The sequence below is a fragment of the Nelumbo lutea genome, chromosome 6, assembly GCF_056320005.1.
Source record: "Nelumbo lutea isolate HS-2025 chromosome 6, American lotus-T2T, whole genome shotgun sequence".
Taxonomy (NCBI): domain Eukaryota; kingdom Viridiplantae; phylum Streptophyta; class Magnoliopsida; order Proteales; family Nelumbonaceae; genus Nelumbo; species Nelumbo lutea.
In genome coordinates, this window is record NC_142689.1 from 29,648,024 (window position 1) to 29,671,162 (window position 23,139).

The window sequence follows — 23,139 nt, forward strand, 5'->3', positions numbered from 1 at the left end:
TTTCTTGGTCTTGTGTGCAACAACGATCTGAATAGTATGGGAGGTCAAGGCTTCTGACTTTTTTAGTACTAAAATTTATTTAACCTTTCACTTAGTGTTGCTGGCATTAAGGATTTCCTTGATGCCAGTCCTCTTTATCAGTTAATAGAAATTTATTTCAAAAGGTTAGCTCATTAATGGGTTGGGGAAGATTGGTTCTTAATCTTCCTATATTTGAATTGGTTAACAAAAGGGTCAAGGATTTAAATATATTGTCCTGAAATTGGGTAGGCACAACAGGAAAGAGGAAGAGAAATAATAATTTGGCTGTTTTACGGGATAGGTTTAAGTAGATAAATGGCAATTTTTGGATTCATCATTATCTTTGATCAAATTGGCTGCTTCTTTTAATGAGTTATGTATTGGATCATGCCACTCGGTTCACCACACAAACTAAGTAGGAACGTTCAGGTTGAATCACTCCAGGTGTGATCATTGAATCTATGATATGTGTATTTACAGTGGTCCTTCTTGTAAATCTATTGGTTATGCCATTTACTTGTAAATTAGGGGGCCTCCTATTGGGAAAGATGGGTGTGGAGCTTTATTACATGGATTGCTCTGAAACCCCAATGCATCAGGCATGGATCTTGACACACTAGTTGTGATGATTCTTCTTTTTCTTCTTCTTGAGCCTGTTATGCCCTTAGGTTAAAATTTTGGAATAAATTTCAAATCTTTACTACTTGATAAATAGAACATAATGGATTACAAAATTGCTTTTAATTGCTTATACTAATTTGCAGTGATCTATTTATTTACTTTCTTTTCCATCATTTGTTGTATTGCTTCCACAAATTAAAAAAAAAAAAAAGTATTTTATAAAGAAAAAACAAAGTTGAATGGTGCAATATATACACCAAGTTCCTCCATCATATCTCTTCTTTGGACTCTCCAAAGTCTGACCCTCTTATACGTCAAATTCCAACCTTGTGGCTGCAATTATTTGTAGTTGTGGGTATAGTTTAGAATTCAGATGCATATGGTAAGAAAAATGAAGTAAAAGGTTGTTTCATTAGTGTTAAGCCATTAACTTTGTTTAGTGGGATCCCCTGTTTATAAGAAAAACAAACTTCATTCTTGGGATTTATTATAGCTGACCATGTCAAAAGGCTTAATGTATCATCTGAAGGGATCGTGATACAATATTTTCTGGAACATAACTCATTAAACATGATGAACTCCAGCCTGGAAGGTACATGGCTTGGGGAGGCTTGAAAAGCCATGGCAATTTCTAAAATTTCAGACTGACGATTACAGCATTTCATATTGGTTTTGGTACTGTCTTCTACTTTCAATACTCTATTATTTAGAGATCTTACATTGCCTCATGTATGTTGGCATAAATCTCTCTTCCATTAACATAGATTTCGATTTCTAAATTCTTCCTGTTAATTATATTCGTTCTAGGTTTGGATTTCTAAATCATTCCATTAATACATAACCAGCATAACTGGTTTTTTTTTAAAAAAAGAAAATCTTGAATTCCTAACAAGCCCGGATCTCCTACACTCGTCTAGGTGTATTCCTGGGTGCTCTTCCACTCATGTTATTACATGTCGTTTCTGCACAAAAACCAAGTCTTACTTGTGAGAAGTTATTAGACGGCAATGTTGATCCTGTTATGTCTTTATTTTTTAATTTCCTCTTTCAAATTATAAAGGATAAAAAGAAAAGTGAGAAAACAAGAGGCAAGAGAAAAGGGAAAACGTTGGAGAGAAAAGCCTAGCCCTTTCTTTACACTTGAAACCATTTACACGGTGTTGATCCTCAGCCTTTCATCATCTGCAGCGAAAGATTTACACCCAAAACCATTTGCAGGAGAAAGTTTCATTGAATCATCTTCTAACTTGAAACTCGGCATATGTTCTCTGCAACGTGAATTTAGGGGCTCTTCTCAGTTCTCAATCTTGCAATTTTAAAAGATAAAATAACAAATGTGAGTCTAGGCATGCATCAAAGTGATTTGGACTCTCTTCCTCTTTCCTCCTCATTTGGTGAAAAGGAACATGTTAAATTTGGGATTTATATTTGCAGAAATAGTTTTCTTACAAATTTCCAAAATAACAGTTAGAAAGTAGAGAATGGCTTTTGCTGTGATTTCACTTTATTTCGCATTGCATAGCAGTGGGAATATCTAATTAATATGGGAAACTTCATTCCCACAATCCCCATGTCTAAGAGGAAATGAAGTGACCAAACATGCTTTGCCCTTTTTTTGGGATTTCTCCAAGTCTAAGATTTACAAGTTACAACTTCCTTTGGAGGTCCATGGAGTAGAGCCGTTTGTTATGGCTTCCTTTGTCAAGTTGAAAATTTGCAATTCACAGTTTCTCTTGTCAGACTTCAAAATTCAACTTTCACCGGACCCAATATTCAAAATGTTTTGCCCTGAAATGTGACTTCAGTCCGAAGGGGGCATTTTCTTGAGCAAGATGTCATGACTTCCATCGTAGCTGAAGTTTGAAAAAGAGAGTTCTATAATGCTTGTTAATGGTGTCCACCCATCCAGGGTTTGGCAAGCAAGCCCTTAGATTGAATTTTCCTATTGGTTTTGTCTAATTTTGTGCATATGTCGAATTGAACAATTTTCTTTTTCCTTTTTTTTTTATTTTTTAAAAAATGAATTTTTAAAGACATAACACGATAATGACCTAGACTTATTGTTTAATTTTTTCCACACAAATGAAATAGGGTGGCATGGGATGTGTGATATGACTGAATGTGAATGGAAGTGCACCCGGAAATCCAACTTTGTTCCCAACGCTCTTGCCTTGCAACAACACACACATACACAGTTACACACGCAAATGGTCATTTGGTGCTTTGAATGTCTAAATTTATCATGCATGACGAACCTGCTTCGCAGGTTCATTTGTTGAAGGTGGATCTGGTGTGATTGCGAGTTGCGACAGGAATCAGGGTTCAAACCATGGTTTTCAAAACCGGATCGGACTGGATGGTCAGATCGGAAAATTGGGAACCAGTCCGTTTTTCTCCAAAACTGGATATTTGTAAAAAAAAAACATTGATCCTGGCGGTTGAACTGTTTAACGGTTTTGACCATTATTTATTTATTTTTTGTTTTTGAATTTTTTTATTTTTTTGTCAGAACGGGCCGACTGTTTGGTTTGAACAATTGGACCGTTTAACTCAAGAACCAGACCCTGATCAGTTTGTTCTCTGGATTGATTTTAAAAAACTTGGTTCAAACAAGATTATTGATCTTTTTTTTCTCAGCCGGGCAATACATAGACGCACCTTTGTGTTAAAACCAATTCCCAAAGTTGGGACGGGAAGATAGAGAGAGTTTCCAGAAGCAAAGGAGCTGTTTGCCAACGTTTATTCTAAGATGATCAGGGTCAGAAGAGTCCTAAACAAGAACTGAATAGGATTTTGGCTCAAATAAGAGTGACCTGAACCTGTCATGGGCGTAATTTTCCTCCGACACTCAAACCAAGAAAAACAAAAATACCTATTGCAATAAACACTTGCGACTCTCAAACGAACATTTGGAAGACAATCTCACTAAATTGGACCCCATAAGCAAGGTTCAAAGTATGGATCAAGTATCTTTTGGTCACTGAAATGCTTAATTTATTTGTTTTACATGATAAATCATGACAAGACTTATCGTTAGGAATGGCAACAGGACAGGGACAATACTTTACATTGACTTTGAAGTCCATTCCAGTTGCTGTCCTTGATCCCCGTTGAGGTTAAAATCTAACCTCCATCTCTCTTACCTAACAGAGACGAGTTCTCCATCAAAAAACCCAAATCCCCGATTTTTTAATAAAAAGCATTTTTGAAAAAAAGATTACTTAAATAAAGAAAAAAATCAAAATATAAATAATATACATATTTAATCGGATTTGGGTTAGGGTTGGGATTTCACTCCCCACCCCTCCCTGCCAAGGCAGTCTCCATCCCCAACACAATTAAGTCAGGGATGCCAAGTAGTTATCCAGGACATAGAAGATTGTTATCCCTATTTCTATTAAACAAAACTCTAGAGATGCAAAAGGAAACTTAGGAGGTTTTCAGTAGTGTGGATGAGAACTTGGGTAGTGTGGATTGGTCCACACCACACCATAGTTCACAACTGTTCTAAATTATGGGCTAGTTCACACCACACCTTTTGATTTCATGTATCTCATATAGTTTATGAAGTGACCTACAGTAAATAAAAAATGTTCAATTTTTGCATTTTATGTGATAAATAAATTCAGAAATACATCAATAAATTAATATTAACCAATAAATATGAAATTTAATAAAAATAAATAGTAAAATAATTAAAAAATATATTTTATTGATAAAAACATTAAAAATAATATTTAAATAAATGAAAACATAATAATAAGAAGGAGAACCATTGGGCTTGTGCTTGGTGCTAGAATTAACATTAAAAATTACTATTTTATTAATAAAAATATTATTTTAACATTAAAATTTTAAAAATAAGGAAAAGTGTGTATAAAAAAATGTATTATATCAAAATAGTGTGAAAATATTGTGAACCGACCACATCTACAAGATGTGTTGTTGAGATTTTGGATTGTGGACTGGAACAGTCCATAATATATTGTAAACCAGTCTCGTCCACAGCCAATTAAACATCATGGCCATCCTATGGCATGAATCAAAATGGGCCATACACAAGATGACCACAGTTCCAAACACCACCTAAGAGCATGGCCAGTGAAAATGAAGGAATCTTTGTTCCATATTAAGTTAATCGTGCTTTAGTGTTGAACCTCAATGGAGTGCATAAATTAAGGGCAAGGTACCCTCGCTAAGTGGGGGTCCTTGAATCACAAGCTCAAGATCTTTGGTTAAAAACGGGATTCAACAAAAGCAAGGAAAGGTTTCTAGATGAAAGAGATGGTAGGAGAAAGGTATACTTTGGATAAAAAGGGCAAATTCAAGTATTGAGTACGGTAGATATATACTCAAAAAAAGGCAGAGACTAGATGAAATTCTATATAACACTACCAGATAGGCCGCCGAGACCAGAATCCCATTCCCTTCACGTCTTTGTGCATTAAAGGGATTCATGAGTTGTGAAAAATCAATTGGCCTCACTACGAATGATAGGAAGAACATGAGACCAAAATATACAGCTTCGGTAGCCAAAAAAGCGGCAGAAGCTACTAGTGATTCCAGGAAAAGGTGCTGATGTATTCCTGAATTCCTGTCGTTGCCACACGAGGCTGTAGTAACTGGGGCGCCTCAACTGATCAATATGCAAAATCATCAACAGAAATTTTACGCTTCCGTTATAGCATTCCTTGACACAAATTTCTGGCGATTTGGTAATAGAGAATCATGTTAAGCAGTACAACTTTAAAAGTCTACAACCAATGTTTCGGTTTCCAAGGCCACGGTAAAACAATAGCGTAGGAATCCTTCATGAATCAATAGAAGCTCCAATATCCCCATGTGGTGCCAGGTCTATCAATAATCAATGACAGATATAAACACTAACGAAAATTGCGAGCAAGAGAAATGATAAAAATACCAATACTCTAATACGAATTTTAGTTGTTTATATATTGTGACAAAACTTTCATCTATTGAGAGAACCCTAGATGTGAGACTAATTATTGATAAGTCAAAGAAAAATGTAACATTTATTGTGACAATTTTCTAGACAGTAACATGAATGATTTTCCATTCAAGGGGGAATTTGGAGGACAAAAAAATTACCTATTACCTCATCTTATGAAATATAAATATGACATGTTACATGTGGATGGGAAAAGAATATGGGGCAGCATTCTTTACTCCAAAAATAGGCTATTCTGCTGCTTTCGCGGCCTTGTAAGTATTTATTAGTTGCATCTGCACATCCTGTGAAACTGGTGAATGCTCCTTGTACTCCATAGTGAACTCACCTTTACCCTGCATGACCAATAACTCATACTATCATCACATGACAATTCTATGAATTAATATTTTCCACATATACCATGCATCCTAGAGAAATAAAACTGAAAAAAAGGAACATGGATGCAGGTGTATATGCTCTCTCATTTTGATTTTGTATTTAATATAAGCACTGTACCTGATCTCTTGAAAAAAAAAATAAGAAACTAAATGAATGGAAGTGCAGTTACATGCAACCATGATAAAATGATTGGATTCAATACTGTACAGTTCCAGTAAATTTTGCTCCTTCATGAAGGATGCAACCACCCCAGGGATGAATACAAAACCATCCGTGAACAGAGACATAATTGATATCTGGATCTGGGTACAGTTGTACACATGGCCACAAGCAGAGGGATGCACATAAGTTGGTAAGAGTTCTAAATCATGAATTTTATAAATGACAATTGCTTCACCTGTGTCATGGACCGGAGTGCTGTAGAGTATCCAAACATATTGTTCAGAGGGACCTGAAAGGCAAAAAAAAACGGTTCCTCAGAAAACATTTCATTCATCAGACTTTTATTCTTCAGGTGCTATGCTATTAATGCCAATAGCCATACAATCTTCCCCAAGAATGTGATGAAGATTCCATTTTCTTTAAAACAGTTCCAACTGAAAATACATTCCAGCAGCCATTGCATTAAGCAATCAAGTAACATAAGAGCAATGCTTGTTTTTAAGTTCAAACCCTAATCTAGTATCATTTTTTGTCAGTACCTTAATCTAGAATGATAAACAATGAATAAAACACAAAACATGGATTGGCAAGCTCCATGTCACAATAAAGATTAGCATCTAGCAGATTACCGAAGAATTCCCTTGGAGAAGGGGTTACCACACTATAGAATTCCATTAGACAGAAGTGTCATGCATCATGCCCTGGCCCTGATTCAACTGAAATCTTCCAGGCCAAAAAACCTGCTAGAATTCTAACAGAGGCTACTTGTATTTCTGTATGGCTGTCATTCTTTAATGCAAACCTTGAACTACTTCCCACCAAAAGTAATTAGCTCCAGATTACAGGTTAAACTGACTTTTAGATTATTTGCATAGCTCATTCACAACATGAAGTTAACCTCAGCATGGATTTCCATATCTCAAGGTCAAGAGATTCAAAATCAGAATAACCACATCAACCAGAGATAATCAGACTGTTCCACAATGGCATCAAGCACTTCCCTAGAAAAATAACGTTGGTAAAAGTACCATAACAGACAAATATATATATATACATATATACGCACATGTGTAGTAATAACAGAGTCGTCTCCATCTTGGTCATTTCCAACGATCACACCTTTTCTCCTGCCATATGATAAATATGAAGACAGTCTGTGACAAATCTTGTCAGAGTATCATACCGATAATCCAGTAAATGGGAAATTAAATACACTCACTTGTTAATATCACCAGTAACTGTACCCTGGAATTCTGTTGGCGCCTTCAGCTCCACCAACATCACAGGTTCTAATATTACAGGCTTTGCTGCTGCATAGCACTGTTTTGCAGAAGTGAATGAAATGACAATGTGAAAAATCCACCAGAAGGGAATTTCAGGTGTTGGAGGGGATAGTATGGGCTTCTGATGGCAGCATTTTGCTTAGCTTCACTGGTCCAATTGGACATAGCAACACTCTAAGAACAGAGCTGTTGGCTTTGGTTCGACTTTCAAGGATTAAAACCATATAAATGATGGTATTGAGAGATGTGGAGGTGGAGAGAGAATGCAAAAACCATTCCCTGCTGGATGAATTCACTGGATGGTTGGGCACAAATTCTATAACAAACTTCAATGGTTCATTCAATTTCAATTGGATTCCCAGAAGCACAAATTCATTGAATGACTCTAGCAAGGGAAAGGGTTGTGAGAGATCAATTGTTGTGGAGATATCCAGGCCTGGGTTGTATTTTGTAACAGGGTTGTACTTGTATTTGTTTTTTTGTGCTCCAATTTGCGGAGTTTTTTGTACTCTTTTTGTCTACTGCCCACTTTGCAGACAGTGTGGAGTTTAGGCTTTGTAGGCAGGGTTGATTTTGGGCGTTGATAAAATTTATCTGTTATTTATCAAAAAAAAAAAAAAAAGTGAAAATCTACTAAAAGAGATGAAAATGCAGTTTTGATTAGGAAAGGAGCAGTGTTCTGACAACTTCCAAAAGTTTGCACCGTGTCCAAGAAATTTTGCACCAAATAAAACAAAAACGAATTGCAACCAAGACATAAATTCAAGGAACAAAAAGCCACCTGTCTAAATGCATATATGGCAGCTAGCTTAAAAGCAAGCTCACTGGAATCCACAGCATGAGATGCACCATCAGTTAAAACCACACGGACATTTTCAACTGGATGCCCTATCAATGAACCCCTATATATGTAACAGCAACATATACATTTGTTACTTGCAACAACACCATCATATATTTAAAGTACAAAAAAAAAGATATAATTATCCAAAATCAATTTCTTAAGAAACCAGACTACTCACGAATTGCATGCTTCTCTAAAGCCCTTCTCAATTGCTGGGATAAAGTTTGATGGTATTGCTTGCCCTATAATCATGTTCTCAAATTCAAACTTGGTTGGTGACTCCATTGGAAGCGGCTCAATATACCTGCCCAAAAAGGATATAAGAGAAACAAACCAAAATCTTAAAATTGAGCTATCGCTACAAGTATATCATCATTGATACATTTTCACAGTGGTTAAATGGCTATTTCACGGCTTGAAAAGTTATATCTTCATTTTATTTTTGGTCCTTTGTACAGTCCTTGTGGTTGAGGTTCCCTCTTCTATATTTCTTATCCATCTACAAAAATCCTCCAGTTAATTATCAATGAAAACTCAGAAACCAAATAAATTACACAAAACTTTGAAAGAACCTTCCATGTTCTAAAGCTTGTAAATATTAGCTTTGATTTTACACACTTAAAAACAATCATCAGCAACCCTCTGAAGGAGAGTTATTCAAAAATCAAAATAATGGCAATAAAACAGTAGTTTTCAATATTTTTATTAGTAACAAAATAAAAAGATAAATAGTTTCTTACTTGGAAAGAAGAGAGTGTAAACAAAGAAGAGGAAAAGGACATAAACACAATAATCCAAATGCCAGATTATACGGCCTCTCTATGCACCATCTATCCAGAGAGCATCATTCCCTATAAGGCAGTTCTCTAAGTTGCAATACAATCCAACCCTTTGCACTCCACTCCTAGTCAAGTAAACAGCTAGTAAGCTAGTTGATTAGCTGCTCTTCTGATTCAGCTGAAACAGATATTGTCCCTGTCTGCCAGATAACCAACTTTTCACAGTGACTATAGTAGCTTGGATCCTCCCAACCACTTTGTAACCATCCCACTCACCCTCTACATCTACTCCACTGTAGTTTAAGGCATACATCAAGCCTTAGACCCCTTTATAAAAGACAAAATTCTGTGTATATGACATTACCAGTAGCCACAGCCCACAGGTCCTAAATAAGCCTGAAGAACCGTCGTCCCTATGACTCCAAAGGACAACTCTGATCCCTCATGATTCCCCGTGGAACTATAATCAAGGTTGAACCTGTTTGTTCCTTCAAGGGGTGGGGGGGCTCTAGCTGAGAAGAAAGCTATCTCACTGAAGATGAACCACATGAACCCATCCTCTTAATGTCAATGATGCTTAAGTCAATAGACTCCTGCAAAAGTCCTGATCTAATGGTATACAATCAACCCACACCTCCAGTTCCAATAAATTGTTTCATTTTTCTTATAATTTTTTTGATAATTCGTTGCCAATAAAGGAAAAATGATGCAGCAATTTTAAGAACGGGGTATAAAAGGCTCTAATTTACAAACATAAAGCACATTACTTATACAAATTAAAGTGTCCATCTAGAGTTGCACCTCTGTCCATTTATCTTTTCAAAGAGAAAAATGGTATGTCATCAGCACTAACCAATGCTCAGAGAACCAGACCGGGTATAGAACCAGAGAAAGGAGAGGTTCACAGGTCAGAAGTTCAACTAGGGTCAAACCGGAGGCCAAACCGTGATGGCGTGGCATATACATATATATACTGCATGTGATATAAATACTATATATAATATATTTTACAACATTTAATATACTTAAATATGGTGTACAATGAAGAGTCATTAATTGATACAAGTAAAGACATAGACTAGTGGTAATTAATCAATATATGAAAATAAAAGGTCACGGGTTCAACTCTTGTTAAACACATTTAAAATTTCAATTATTTAAGGACCCAAGCAGTTTCATGAAACTGGGACCAGTTCACTGGTTTAACCAGATGGTCAGCTGGTTTTTACTGGATTTGTAGCAAAAACCGCATTGGAGTGACTCAACCAGCCAGGGTCCTGGGTCATGGTTCAACTGGTCCGACCAGCCAATTTGGTCTGGTTTTCTAAACATGGCACTTACCCGCATACTCTCCCATATTGACCTTGCCCTCCAGTCTGTTTCTTGTGTAAATAATCAAATTCAGCACGCTGAGTAACTGTCTCCCTAAAGTTAACACGAGGCTTCCCAACAGTTGCATCAACCTTCATATCACCAGGTGCAAGAAGATAAGATGAAAGTATTAATATAAACAGCTAGCACTTTCAATTTGGCATTAGCAAGGAGAAGTCCAGTTGTCAACCTTGTACTCCCTCCGGATTCGCTCAACATAAATGTCCAAATGAAGCTCTCCCATTCCAGAAATTATTGTCTGTTTATCAGAAGCATGTAATGTCATGTCAAGGAATATTAGAAGCTTTGCGGGACATGAGATATAGATCATACCTGTCCACTCTCAGCATCCAAACCAACACGGAAAGTTGGATCCTCTTTCTGAAAGCGGTTCAGAGCTTTTGAAAACTGTCATAAAGAAAACAATATGAATGAAAATCAACTAATACAACATTACAACAGGAAATGGTGTATTTGTTGGAGATTATATACTTGTCCTCCAGAATCCTTGGATACAGGTGAAACAGCTAATGACATGACTGGTTCAGGAACATTCATAGAAGTCATTGTGTATCTAACTGATCCATCAGTAAAAGTATCTCCTGGTAACAAGAGCAAGGTGAAAATTTAACAACAAAAATGCAAGAAGAAAGCTTACATATCCATAACTTGGTCAAAGGCCTACCTGATGCACAATCCACACCAAACACAGCAACTATTTGCCCAGCATGAGCCTCTTGAATATCCTATGTATATAATAATCCAGATACAAGGATAGCAGTAAATCAACTGGAAATGAAAGGGCAAGACTTGGAGGCAATAACACAAAGTTAAAGTGAAACTTAATTAGAGCAAGATTCATTTTGGAAAATACTAGGGCATTATCAGGACCAACATTTGGCAATGGCCCCCAGCATTTAAACTTTATTGGATTTGGCACTTCTGGAGGTTCCAATGCTGAGGCATGTTTTGGGTGTGCTATATACTAAGGAACTCCCCAACTGATTGTCATACTGAGAGAAACTAAGGGCCTGTTCGTTTCCTCTTAACTCTTATCTTAAGAGGAATCTTTTAACTTTAAGAGAAAAATGGTTGTTCGTTTCCTCTTATCTCTTAAGTGCAATCATACAACTTTTTATTTTCCAATGATGCCCCCAAAAAGGCAAACAAAAACTCTCATATATGGGGTCAAAATGGATATTTGATAATTTTCAGATTCAGAATTCAGAGCAACATTCTCTGCATTCAGAGTTCAGAGGAAAGAAAAGTTCACCAATACCAATATACCTCTTAACGTAATTATTACACTTTCACATGTCAGACTTTAGAGCAAACGAACAGGCCCTAAATATCTTTTGAGAAGAAAAGGAAAAAAAATGAATTAAAAACTAACCTCCATCTCATCAGAATGCATCCGAACCAAGCGAGGAACCTGCATGCAGAAGATAGCAAACTTAAGTGTGTAATAAGTTGCATCATTAAGGAGTATGTGTACCAAACAGGGTTGGAGCCAGGAAAAAAATGTTTGTCAAATGAAGGTGCTTTATTATAGTCCCATTGTAGAGAGAGAAACTCCAAACAACAAAAACTTTGGCTCTCCTCCATGATCTTAGAATGAACATTCACTGGGTTTAGAAAGGCTTCTAATAGTTAATCCACAGGCAATGATAGAATGGAAATGTTCCTCCTTGGAGGGTCCTTGGAGCCTAGTACAATAATGTAGGCAAAATTGTTAGCCTTGTTAGCCTAATAGCCTCTAGGATGAATGGCAGATTCAAGTGGTTCTATAGACTGGCAAGCTGTCTCGCAGATACTCTTTCAAGGACAACAGTGGGAGGGACTCTTCTTATGTGGCACATCCTTATCAAGCTAGCTTGTTCTCTCCCTATTTGTACAGTGGTCTTATTGTGTCAGCTGTGGCTGTATCTGCCTGATAGGGGTTGAATGTCTTTATGATTATGAATGCAGTTTTGACCTTATCAATAAAAAAAATATAAGGATATAATCCAAGCAAAAATAAATCATGATATAATTGTTAGTTTTGATTTTTTATAAATAAAAATTCATATTCCATTAATTCAAAGATTGGTTACATAAAAATCCCCATATAGAGGCGCGAGGTGGCGCCTCTCCAAACAGAAAGCACATAAACTACATCAAAGAGTACATGAATGTTAAAACAAAAGTTACAGTTGTGCCCAGAACAATGTTTCCCTATTTGTCCCTTGTTTTGCCAAGATATCAGCAAATGCATTAGCTGATCTCCCAACCCATTGTACTGTTACAGACATATTCCTTGCCAGCCATTTGAATTTCTTTAACTCATTTTTGTAGCCCCAAGTGACACCCTCCATATCATTGAACCAGTCCACTACTGTCTTAGAATCCCCTTCAATCAGAAGTTGCTCCACACCCATTTCTTTTGCAAGAAGTAATCCTTGTATTGCAGCTAATGGGCCGAATAGAGTTCCCAACACCCATAGTAGAGTAAGACAACCTCTCTAGCCTCATTCCTCAGTACACCTCCCAACCCAGAGGGACCAGGGTTACCCCGGCTGCTTCCATCAAAATTCAGCTTCAATTAACCGACAGGGGGGACCAAGCTAGTCAACTTACATTGGAGGAGGAACAACTTGCTACTGATAACCAATCCCTCCAACAATCAGTAAAGGAGAAATGGTTAAACAATTCCAGAGTCTTTAACCAATGTATTGACATTGCTAGTTTTGATTTTTCAAAGGTATGTCAAATAAAGAGGACTGTATCAGCAAATAGTTTGATAATCCAACAGCAGTCTCACAACCATAACGATACCAGATACTCCATATTCAGGTTTCAACCAGAACTTGTCTTTAAATAAATAGAAAAAGCAATGCCCATAGGAGCATTGTTTCAAGACACATGTGACCCCTCATTAGGCTTTTAGCTATTTTCCCATTATATGATGAATGAAACTTGTTTGTGGCACCAGATTCTTCATTTGCCTTATTTTTAAAGTTGTCTTAACTATAAAGTTAAACTCATTTAAAATACATGATGTTACCCAATCTCATTAGCTCATACTTGTAAAACCACCAATAGTAACATTATTTTTCTTAAATCAGTGCTTACCTTGATCTTCTTTCCTGTGTTTATGTTGATTATAAAATCACCCTTGTGAATAATACCTTCATAGATTCTGCCACAACAAATTGATTCCATTTGTTAGATTAAGATAGCCACCTGGACATTGCACTAACATCCCTGTTGATCGATATTTATATTTGACAGAACCCATTGCACCACAGAAATGCACTATGAAGGCAAACCTAAAAAGGATGAGTCAATTAGGTGTACCTTAAATAAGTCAATTGACCAAATCGCCCTTCTTCCAGTTTGAAAGCCAATGCAACAAGAGGCCCAACTGGAGCTCCTGAGAGTGTAACCTAACAAGATGAAACCTATCATTATTTACCATAAAGAAATAATCATTGAATTTAGATTCCAAAACACAAGAAAACCTTAATAAGTTAAGATAGAACACTGTCTGAAATGGGAAACAATTCCAGTCACCTTTTCTTCATTCTTTGTTTGGTCAAGAGCATAGTTACTAACTTCAGCGGGACAAGGCAAATAACTTAATACACCATCCAGCAGAGGCTGTACTCCCTGTAGTCAAAAAGTGGCAAGTAAAACATTCTACGTGAGCATAGTTGCACAACATAGCGCAGACAACATAACACTTGTGTTTTGAAAAGAATAAGAAAGATAGCAAAATGATATGAAAAAGTTGTCATAATGAAATATAGAATCATTGAGAAATGTATTCTCCAACATGAATTAAATAATGAAATACAACCTCTAGGTAGAATTCTCCAACATGAACAATTCTTATTTCAGTTGTTCTTGAGATCAGAATTGTTCAGAGTCATTAAAAACCATCCTCTAACATGTTATTTCTGGATTTGTTCAAAAATAGAATATCCCTATGATTTCAAAATCAATTTTTTTCATCTTTTTGAAATCAGGCAACTGATTTCACTCTGTATGTCCCACAACAATCTCATTGGTTGACCTCTTGTTGATGTAATGCATCCTTTCCTGAAAAGCATTGAAGTCAAATTTACTGTAGGACCCAGTTCACTGGGAACTGCACTACCAAAATTGGATCAAGTGAACACCCCCCCCCCTATCATGAAATTCAGTCCTCAAACTCTCTTTGTAAGAAAGAAATCAATAAACCAAGAAAATATTAAGGTCATTACCCAAATATTGGTCCCAACTATCTAGGGACTTGGAAGGGGTGGACTGGATATGGCCTTACCTTTTGGCTTTTTTTTTGGCAAAAGAAGTGATCACTCTCAGAATGGAACCCGTGTACTCAAGCTTTTCAGCACAAGGCTTTACCAATGTTATGCACCAAGCAATGCCCCCTTAGCTTTTAGAGTGAAGCTTTTTTCTTGCATGTTAGAACCAAAAGACCATGGAGGATGTAACTACCTATATATTAGCTTCAGAATAAAGTATATATCCTAAATTAATGCTTTATTAACACTTATACTATATCTAACACTTGAGAGTCATAACAATTGGTTTGCCATAAATATTAGAATCAAAAAATTCCCAAGAATTCCATAACCTATAATGCCTTCTCTTCTTTATTTTTCTAGTTCCCTTCCATTTTAATTTTGGAAGGGAGCAAATATATTCATCACCTCTATACACTTTGTGTAAAAAAATGCATAAGATTAGGTCTGTATTCAGTTCACCCTCCCAAGACATTGGATAGTTGGGACCAACATTGGGTAATAGCATCTTACATACACTGGCAACTTATCACAATGGCCTGTGAGAACAACCATGAAATACATTTATAAGGGATTAAATAGATTGTTGGTGGTGCTAGGGCTGAGTATCAAAGTTAAAACGAGAATCCTAAACTGAAATGTGAGGGGGTTGGGCATGCTAGGAAGAGAGCAACAGTTAAAAAGGTGATTAAGAAGTTTAACCCGGATGTGGTCTTAATTCAGGAGTCCAAAAGAATGTTTGGAGATCTAGGGGGATAAAGTGGGTGCTGCTCCATGGGGGTCCTCGAGTGGAATTGTAACCTTTTGGAAAGAAGATGTGCTGATAGGATTGGAGGAATTAATGGGTGATCACTCAGTTTCTCTGAAGTTCAGGTAGGTGGAAGATAGTTTTGAATGGGTTCTAACAAATGTAATGACTATAGGTAGAGGAAGAAATTGTGGGAAGAACTGAGTGATATTAGGGGCCTTTGGGAAGGACCATGGTGTGTGGGAGGAGATTTTAATGTAGTGAGATTCATAGAAGAACCAACAACCCTACACAAAGAGTGACAACCAATATGAGAAAATTCAACCAGTTTGGGGATACTTTTGAGCTTAAAGAATTTCCACTCCTAAATAATAACTTCACCTGGTCCAACCTTCAATCAAGTCCAATATGCTCTAAGCTGGACAGGTTTTTGTTCTCAACAGATTGGGAGGAACATTGGGATAATCTAACATCTAGGGCACTTCCTAGACTCACTTCAGACCACTAGCCTATAGTGATGTGTAAGGAGGAAATGAGAGGTGCTGGACCTGCCCCCTTCGGGTTTGAGAACAAGTGTTTGATCCATCCGGGCTTTATTGAGAAAATTAGAGAGTGGTGGGAGCAATTTAATCCGTCAATAGAGTGGGAGGGTATGAGATTCCACAAGAAGCTTCAATTCCTAAAATCCTAGATAAAAAAGTGGAACCATTTGGAGTTTGGAAGATTGGAGAAAAAAAAGCAAATCTTGTTGAAGAAGATAGAGAAATTGGATCTGAAGGAAGAAAGGGAATCTTTTGAAGAGTAAGATAGGGAGATAAGATGGAGGTTGATGAGGCATATAGAGGACCTCTTGCTTAAGGAGGAAATAGGCTAGAGACAGAAATCCAGGTGTAAATGGTTAAAGGAGGGAAATAGAAACACTATGTTTTTCCATTTTGTGGTAAATGGTAGGAGAAGAAAGAATTTCACATCAAAAATTAGAAGTAGAAGGATCAGTCAAATCCCACCCAATAGAAATTCTGTTATTTCTTTCAATCCAGATAGTCCAAAGCACAACAGCCAGGATAGTCTTCCAAACCAAGATACCTTTCTTGCTGAGACCCTCAATCTGCCAACACAACAGCAGATCCTTCACAGAAATTGGCATTACCCATCTGATTTCGAAAGCTTGGAGAAAATGTCTCCAAATATAATTCGAGATTGAGCAATGTAAGGCCAGATGTTCAGTAGTTTCTACTACCCCACCACAAAAGCCACATGACATATCCAAAATTTGAATGGCATGTTTCACTAGATTAACTTTGGATAGACATTTATTTAAAGCCATTGTCCAAAGCAAAAACTTCTTTAGAAAGACCGAATGAGCTCCAAATCTGCCTTGCCGAAAAGTTTTCCTGACCTGAACTTATCAACTTACTAAACATAGACTTAACAGAAAACATGCCATTAGCTTCCCATTTACATCTCCAAGCATCATCCATGTTTGGGTCAATCCTCTGGTTCTGGAGCAGGCCCAACAAAATTACATACTCCTCAATTTCCCAGTCAAAGAGGCGCCTCCTACAAGTAAGGTTCCAACTGAAAGAATTACCATCCACATTGAAATTCTCAGCCACCGAGGAGTCCTGATTTACAAAAATTTAATACAAGAGAGGAAAGGCATCTTTCAGACACACTTCAGAACACAAGAGTCTTTCCAAAATTTGATTCTTTCCCCATTTCCCTAGTTGTAACCAATTCCTTCCTCAAATAAGCTAGCGTTCTTCATTATATAGTCTGTATAAAATAATTGCAAAAGTGTTGTCTCTAAGGATAAAGAAAGTTCTTCCTACCATTATTGCACCCAAATAAGGAGCTTTTGCGAAGGGAAGACAGATCACTGATCAAGTCTTGATTGCAAATGAAAGTCTAGAGAACTTTAGGAAATCCAAGAAGAAGGGAGTGGTCTGCAAACTAGACTTAGAGAAGGCTTACAACCTAGTTGATTAGTCCTTCTTGTTGGAGGTGTTGAGAAGTTTTGGCTTTGGAGACAACTGGTGTAAATGGATTTGGGGTTGTGTTAGGAGTTGCCACTGGTCTATCTTGGTGAATGGAAATATGGTGGACTTCTTTCTTGCCTTGAGAGGAATAAGACAAGGAGTCCCACTTTCCCCCTTTTTATTTACTTTGATTGTAGATGTCCTTGGGAGATTGATCCATAGAGCTGACTTGAGGAATTTAATAAAAGTTTGGAGAGTAGGAAGGAAGGAAGTACCACTTACATACATGTAGTTTGCAGAAGACACAATCCTGTTTTGTGAAGGTGGGGACATAAATTGGATCAGGAATTTAAAATTGGCAATACAACTCTTTGAGCAAATGTCTAATCTCAATGTGACCTTTGATAAGAGTTGTATGATGAGAGTGAATTTGGAGGAGAGGGAATTAAGTGAATATGCAGGTGTGTTAGGCTGTGCAATCTCAGTTGGCCTTTGATTTACTTAGACCTCCCCTTAGGAGATAATCCCAAGAATGAAAGCTTTTGGAACCTAGTAAAGGGGAGATGTGAGAAAAGGCTTACTTCTTGGAGGAAAAATTATCTCTCCTTAAGGGGGAGTCACTTTGATTAGGTCTACCTTAGCTAACCTATTGTTTACTTCTTGTTAATGTTTAAGATTCCCACAAAGGTCTCTAACATTTTGGAAAATATGAGGGCTTTTTTGTGGGAGACAAGAAAGGAAAAGAGGGACCACAAGGTGAGTTGGGAGGTGGTAGATGCAAGAATCTAGGAGGTCTCAAGATTGGGAATATCAGCAAAAGAAACATGACATTGCTGGGGAAATGGTTGTGGAGGTTTCCTTTGGAAAGGGACAAATTGTGGACAATGGTAGTGGCTAGCATATATGGGCTGGAAGACAATGGTTGGGATCCTAGAAGTATGGCAAGGGTTGCAGCTGCTTCTCCTTGGAAATCCATTCATGATATGTTTCTAGTTTTCTCCCCTTGGATCAGGTATGGTTTGAACTCAAGTAATCGAATAAGGTTTTGGGAGCAACCTTGGGTTGGAAACTCACCTCTAATGGACCAATTTCCCTCTTTGTATGCTCTATCAGATTTGAAAAATAAACCTATCTCCTCTTTCTTGGTTCCTTTAGAATCTACTTCAGGTTTTGGGTGGAACCTAGGCCTGAGAAGGGCAATTAGGGATACAGACTTGGACTGTATTTTGTCTTTGTTAGCCATCCTTGAAAATGTTTTCTTAGACCCTAATAAGGAAGACACCAGATTTTGGACCCCTTCCTCCTCGAGTACTTTCACTTGTGCTTCATTTTTTGAGACCTTAATTCAACCTCTTGTTCCTATTGGGTTGCCCTTCCTTGTTAAAGAGATTTGGAGCAAGCTCATTCCTCCTCGAGTTGAAAGTTGTTGGAAAACTTTCCTGAAAAGAATTTTTTTTTATCAATAGCTTTCCTGGAAAGAATTAATACAAATGACTTGCTTCAGAAAAAGAGACCCAATTCTTGTTTACTTTTCAATAAATGTACTCTCTGCAATACCACCTTATGGTTATTTGTCCAGTTGCTAAAACTATATGGGAGTGGGCTTTCTCCCTTTTTGGGTGTATTTAGAATTCCCCCGCAAGTGTGCAAAGTTTGTTCTCTCCTTTCTTCAAATGGCCAAAGAAAGGAGAGAAGATTATGTGGAGAAGCATTAGTGCAGCAGTGTATTGGTCCTTGTGGGAAGAAAGAATTCACGAATTTTTTCAGACAAGGAAAGAACCATGGAAAAGTTATTAGAACTTATACACTTCAGGGTAGCCCACTGGTTGAAATCTATGGAGCTGTTCTCAGATTATTCAATGGCTGACTTGTTGAGAAATTAGAAAGAGATATATACCTCTGCCCAACGTAAGAGGATTCTTAGCCCCTCTTGGTCCCCACCTCTCTATGGATTCATTAAACTGAACTTTGATGGTAATAGCTTAAAGAATCCAGGGCCTTCTGGGATTAGGGGAGTGTTCAAGAATGAAGATGGGGATATTGCTGCCATGTTTTCAGGCTCAATTGGAGAAGGTGACTCTCTTAGGGCTGAGATTCTTGTAGTTTTGGAAGGAATCCAAAGAGAAAGAGAACTGAACATTAGACATTTGATCCTTGAAGGTGACTCGGAGGTGGCGATAAGATGGCTAAACTGCTAAAGGAAGACAACAATGGTTTGTGGAGCTACAGCAATGGAAGGAAAAAAATCATATGGCTGAGTAGGGATATTGAGCTGAAATACAGCTGGGTGAAGAGAATTGCTAACTCATTTGTCGACGGGTTAGCCAAGCAAGGGGTGAATAGGGAATCTGTTTTTTTTATGAATGATAATAAATTTATTAATTCAGAAGCAGATTTAGAGTGACTTCATACAACATCCCAGGGAGAGACACGAGCTGCAGCCCCTCCTTGAATCTTACAAGTAAACTAGGAAAGAAAAGCAAGAATCACAACTGAGCCCAAAACAATTCTTCCTTATTTACCCCTTGCTTGGCTAACACATCTGACAAAGTATTTGTTGATCTCCCCACTCACTGTACAGTGACCAACATATTCCTTGTCAACCAACTAAATTTCTTCATTTCATTCTTGTAACGCCACATAGCCTCTTCAGGATTTTCAACCAACCCACCACCACTTTGGAATCCCCCTCGATCGTTAGGTGTTGTACCCCCAGCTGGGTTGCAAATTACACCCCTTGTACAGTAGCTAAAAGTTCTCCCTAATGGAGCCCCCAATTCCCAAGGGACCTGAGTAGAGCAACAAAATCTCTCCCTTCTCATTTCTCAAAGCACCCCCCATTTCGGATAATCCTGGACTACCCAAGCTACTTTCATCAAAGTTCAACTTTGATGAGCCTTCGGATGGAGACCAACTTGTAATTGCTTTGTCCTTTAGGGATGAGCACCTCGCTACTACTGACCAATTTCTCCAAAGGTCATTAAAGGAGAATTGATGAAAGACTTCCAAGGTCTTCAGCCTAGGTATTGCCCTATTTAACACACAGTCTTTCAATTCCTGACTGCTCATTTCCTTTTCTTGAAAAATTCTAGCATTCCTTTCTTCCCAAAGAGTCCAAATCAAGGCAGCACGAGCACATCTCCACATAATTCTCCCTATTTTTGTAGGCCAATAAAAGGTAGAATGGTTGAAGAGCATGTGAACTTCTGTTGGTAGACTCCAACTGCTCCCAAACAACGAAAGTAGCCAAGCCCAAAGGTCTGTAGAAAAGGGACAAGATATTAATAGGTGGTAACAATCCTCATCGTGAGCTCTACAGAGGATACACCAATTAGGAGAAATACAGAGGAAAGGTCTTCTCTTTTGGCTTGGAGGGATGGACTTGAGGAAAGAAGTACAAGTGAAGGTTCCATTGGATCTAGGAGTCCATACCCTCTTATTTGGCTTGGAGGGATCCAAACAAACCTGATTAAGACAACCAAGAAAGACAGAAAAATATTCAATTTCATCATCCCTAAGTCCTCTACGAAACCCAAAATCCCAAGTAGGATCTAAGGGTGTTCCCAAAGGTGAGAAATTTTGAGGCCACCTCTTTTTTGTACAAAGAAACAGAAAATAGCGAAGGGAACAGATCCTTTAAAGGTGTGTCTCCTACCCAAATATCCTCCCAAAAATGAACAGTGTTGCCAGAACAAACTTCATACCTGATAAAATTGAGGAATTGAGGAAGGGTGTTGTGAAATAGGGAATCTTTGTTTTGGGCTAATTTTTAATTTTCTTCCCTTGTATTCTATTGGTGGAGACTTAAGACATTTTACCTCCCCCTATTGTAATTAAGTTTCACAAAGCTTCAAATCATTAATAAAGTTTATTGTTATTGATCAAAAAAAAGCAAGGCTTTTAGGTGAAAGTCACGATCAGAGGCAGTACACCTCTTTAGAGCAAGGTTTAAAATGTCGATGTTGATGGAAATATTGATCATCCCAATAAAGAAAACATGTCAGAAATGTCAAAAATATTATATGGAAATATTGTAAAATATAGACATGATGAAAGTCCCTATTAAGATCTTAATTTCTTAATACTTACACAAAAAAAGTCTATAATTTTAATTACCTTTTAAGAAGATTAGGATGAATGAAAGAACAACATTAGCAAATAGGAGGTTCTCATTTGGAGATTGAGAACCATTTTTTTCTGGTCTTGCCTCAATATTTTATAAAATCCTTTTTTGTGTAGGGATTAAGTATTTAAAGCCCTAACATGGACTTGTTTGGGCACACCTCAAGGGGCTTAGTCAGGGGTTAGGCAAGGCGCATACCTTAAAAATGTACCTCACCTATGTGCCTAGGCGCACCTTTTAAATCACTACATTAACTATGAAATAGTGGTTCTCGTAAAGAATGAAACCTGAGAGTGGGTGTATCTACCTACAGGGAAGGAACCAATGAGATGCAAGTGGGTTTTCACAGTAAGAACCAATCAAAGGGCAAACGTTTGCCCTTGTTGCAAAAATGAACACGACTAGAGTGGTTCTAGCTTTTTTTTTTTTTTGATAAATAGTTGTTCTATCTATTGTTGCTAACAGATTTTGGCCTTTGTACCAATTAGACATGAAGAAACAAGAGGTGTACATCTTCCTTCTCTTGGTGTTGATACACCTTCTAGGAGAGTTTACAGGTTTAAGAAAACCATCTATGGCCTAAAACAATGCCTAAGAGCTTAGTTTGGCAAGTTCAATTTTGCAATCAATTGATTTGGCTACCTCCAATATCAAGCTAACCACACCCTATATGTTAAGCACACTTTTTATCAACAAGAAAAATCTTAATTGTATTATATGTGAAAACAAAATTACAATAGAGTGGGTGTCCAGTCACCTAAAGATACAAAAGACAAGAAGAACAATGCCCAAGATCAAAAGTGTTACAATAGTGCTCAAAACAGCTGCTTCCTATGAAAACTACTTTTAGATGTTAAGCACGCTATTGGACTCACTACTGCTCTTCTAGTGTATGTGGTTGATATTGTAGTGACTAGTAATCATCGATTCATCGTGGTGAAATTTAGAAACTCAAATCTTTTTTGGCATCACAATTTGAAATCAAATATTTGGGAGAACTCTAATACTTCTTGGGAATTGAAGTTGCAAGATCAAAGGAAGGTATATTCATTTGTCAAAGGAAATATACAGTTGATCTAATTGACGAAATTAGAAATATGGGCGCTTCCATTCGAGGTTCAAAAAACCGCAACATATCAGCCTATATCAGCCAATATGTATTGTTCCAATACTAAATCGGTATGTGGAAGCAACAGAACCAAGAGTTTCATTCCTTTTCATCTGTTTTGGACCAATAAGGGCCCATTTCGGGCCTGTATCAGTCAATACAGATCCATCACAGACCGATGCTCTATGTGTATTGACCGACACAGTCCCTTGTAACAATTTTCAAGTTCTTCCCTCCTCTCTAATAGTTTTCAAATTCAAATTTGTCTAACCCCTATAATTACTCTCCCTCTCTCTCAATAACTCCTATATTTGATGTTAACTCCTACATTTAAGGAATATTTGAACTTCAAACACATCATTAAATACACCATTAAATTCACATTCGAATTCGCAACATGCCCTTAAACAAACTATAAAAACTACAAGTAGAAGATAAGAAGGATACACTAGTCATTAAGTTGT

General features: G+C 37.3%; 1 protein-coding gene across 2 annotated transcripts in view; it reads right to left on the reverse strand.

Moving 5' to 3' along the window:
* Positions 1 to 5,551: 5,551 nt before the first annotated feature.
* LOC148848266 (elongation factor G, mitochondrial-like) overlaps positions 5,552 to 23,139 on the reverse strand; it is a 29,719-nt gene continuing 12,131 nt past the window's right edge. Inside the window, exons 6-20 of one of the 2 annotated variants that reach the window (XR_016100675.1) lie at positions 13,984 to 14,079; positions 13,768 to 13,856; positions 13,543 to 13,609; positions 11,825 to 11,863; positions 11,117 to 11,177; positions 10,924 to 11,033; positions 10,765 to 10,839; positions 10,622 to 10,690; positions 10,402 to 10,523; positions 8,460 to 8,585; positions 8,219 to 8,339; positions 7,374 to 8,031; positions 7,221 to 7,281; positions 6,390 to 6,443; positions 5,552 to 5,946 (exon numbers count right to left, since the gene is read on the reverse strand). Coding sequence is in view for 1 of the 2 variants with exons in the window: in XM_088949387.1 (XP_088805513.1) it covers positions 5,842 to 5,946; positions 6,390 to 6,443; positions 7,221 to 7,281; positions 7,374 to 7,474; positions 8,219 to 8,339; positions 8,460 to 8,585; positions 10,402 to 10,523; positions 10,622 to 10,690; positions 10,765 to 10,839; positions 10,924 to 11,033; positions 11,117 to 11,177; positions 11,825 to 11,863; positions 13,543 to 13,609; positions 13,768 to 13,856; positions 13,984 to 14,079 (1,296 nt within the window). In the remaining variant the exon portion in view is untranslated. The remainder of the gene's footprint in view (positions 5,947 to 6,389; positions 6,444 to 7,220; positions 7,282 to 7,373; positions 8,032 to 8,218; positions 8,340 to 8,459; positions 8,586 to 10,401; positions 10,524 to 10,621; positions 10,691 to 10,764; positions 10,840 to 10,923; positions 11,034 to 11,116; positions 11,178 to 11,824; positions 11,864 to 13,542; positions 13,610 to 13,767; positions 13,857 to 13,983; positions 14,080 to 23,139) is intronic. The other variant, XM_088949387.1, reaches the window with a different exon arrangement.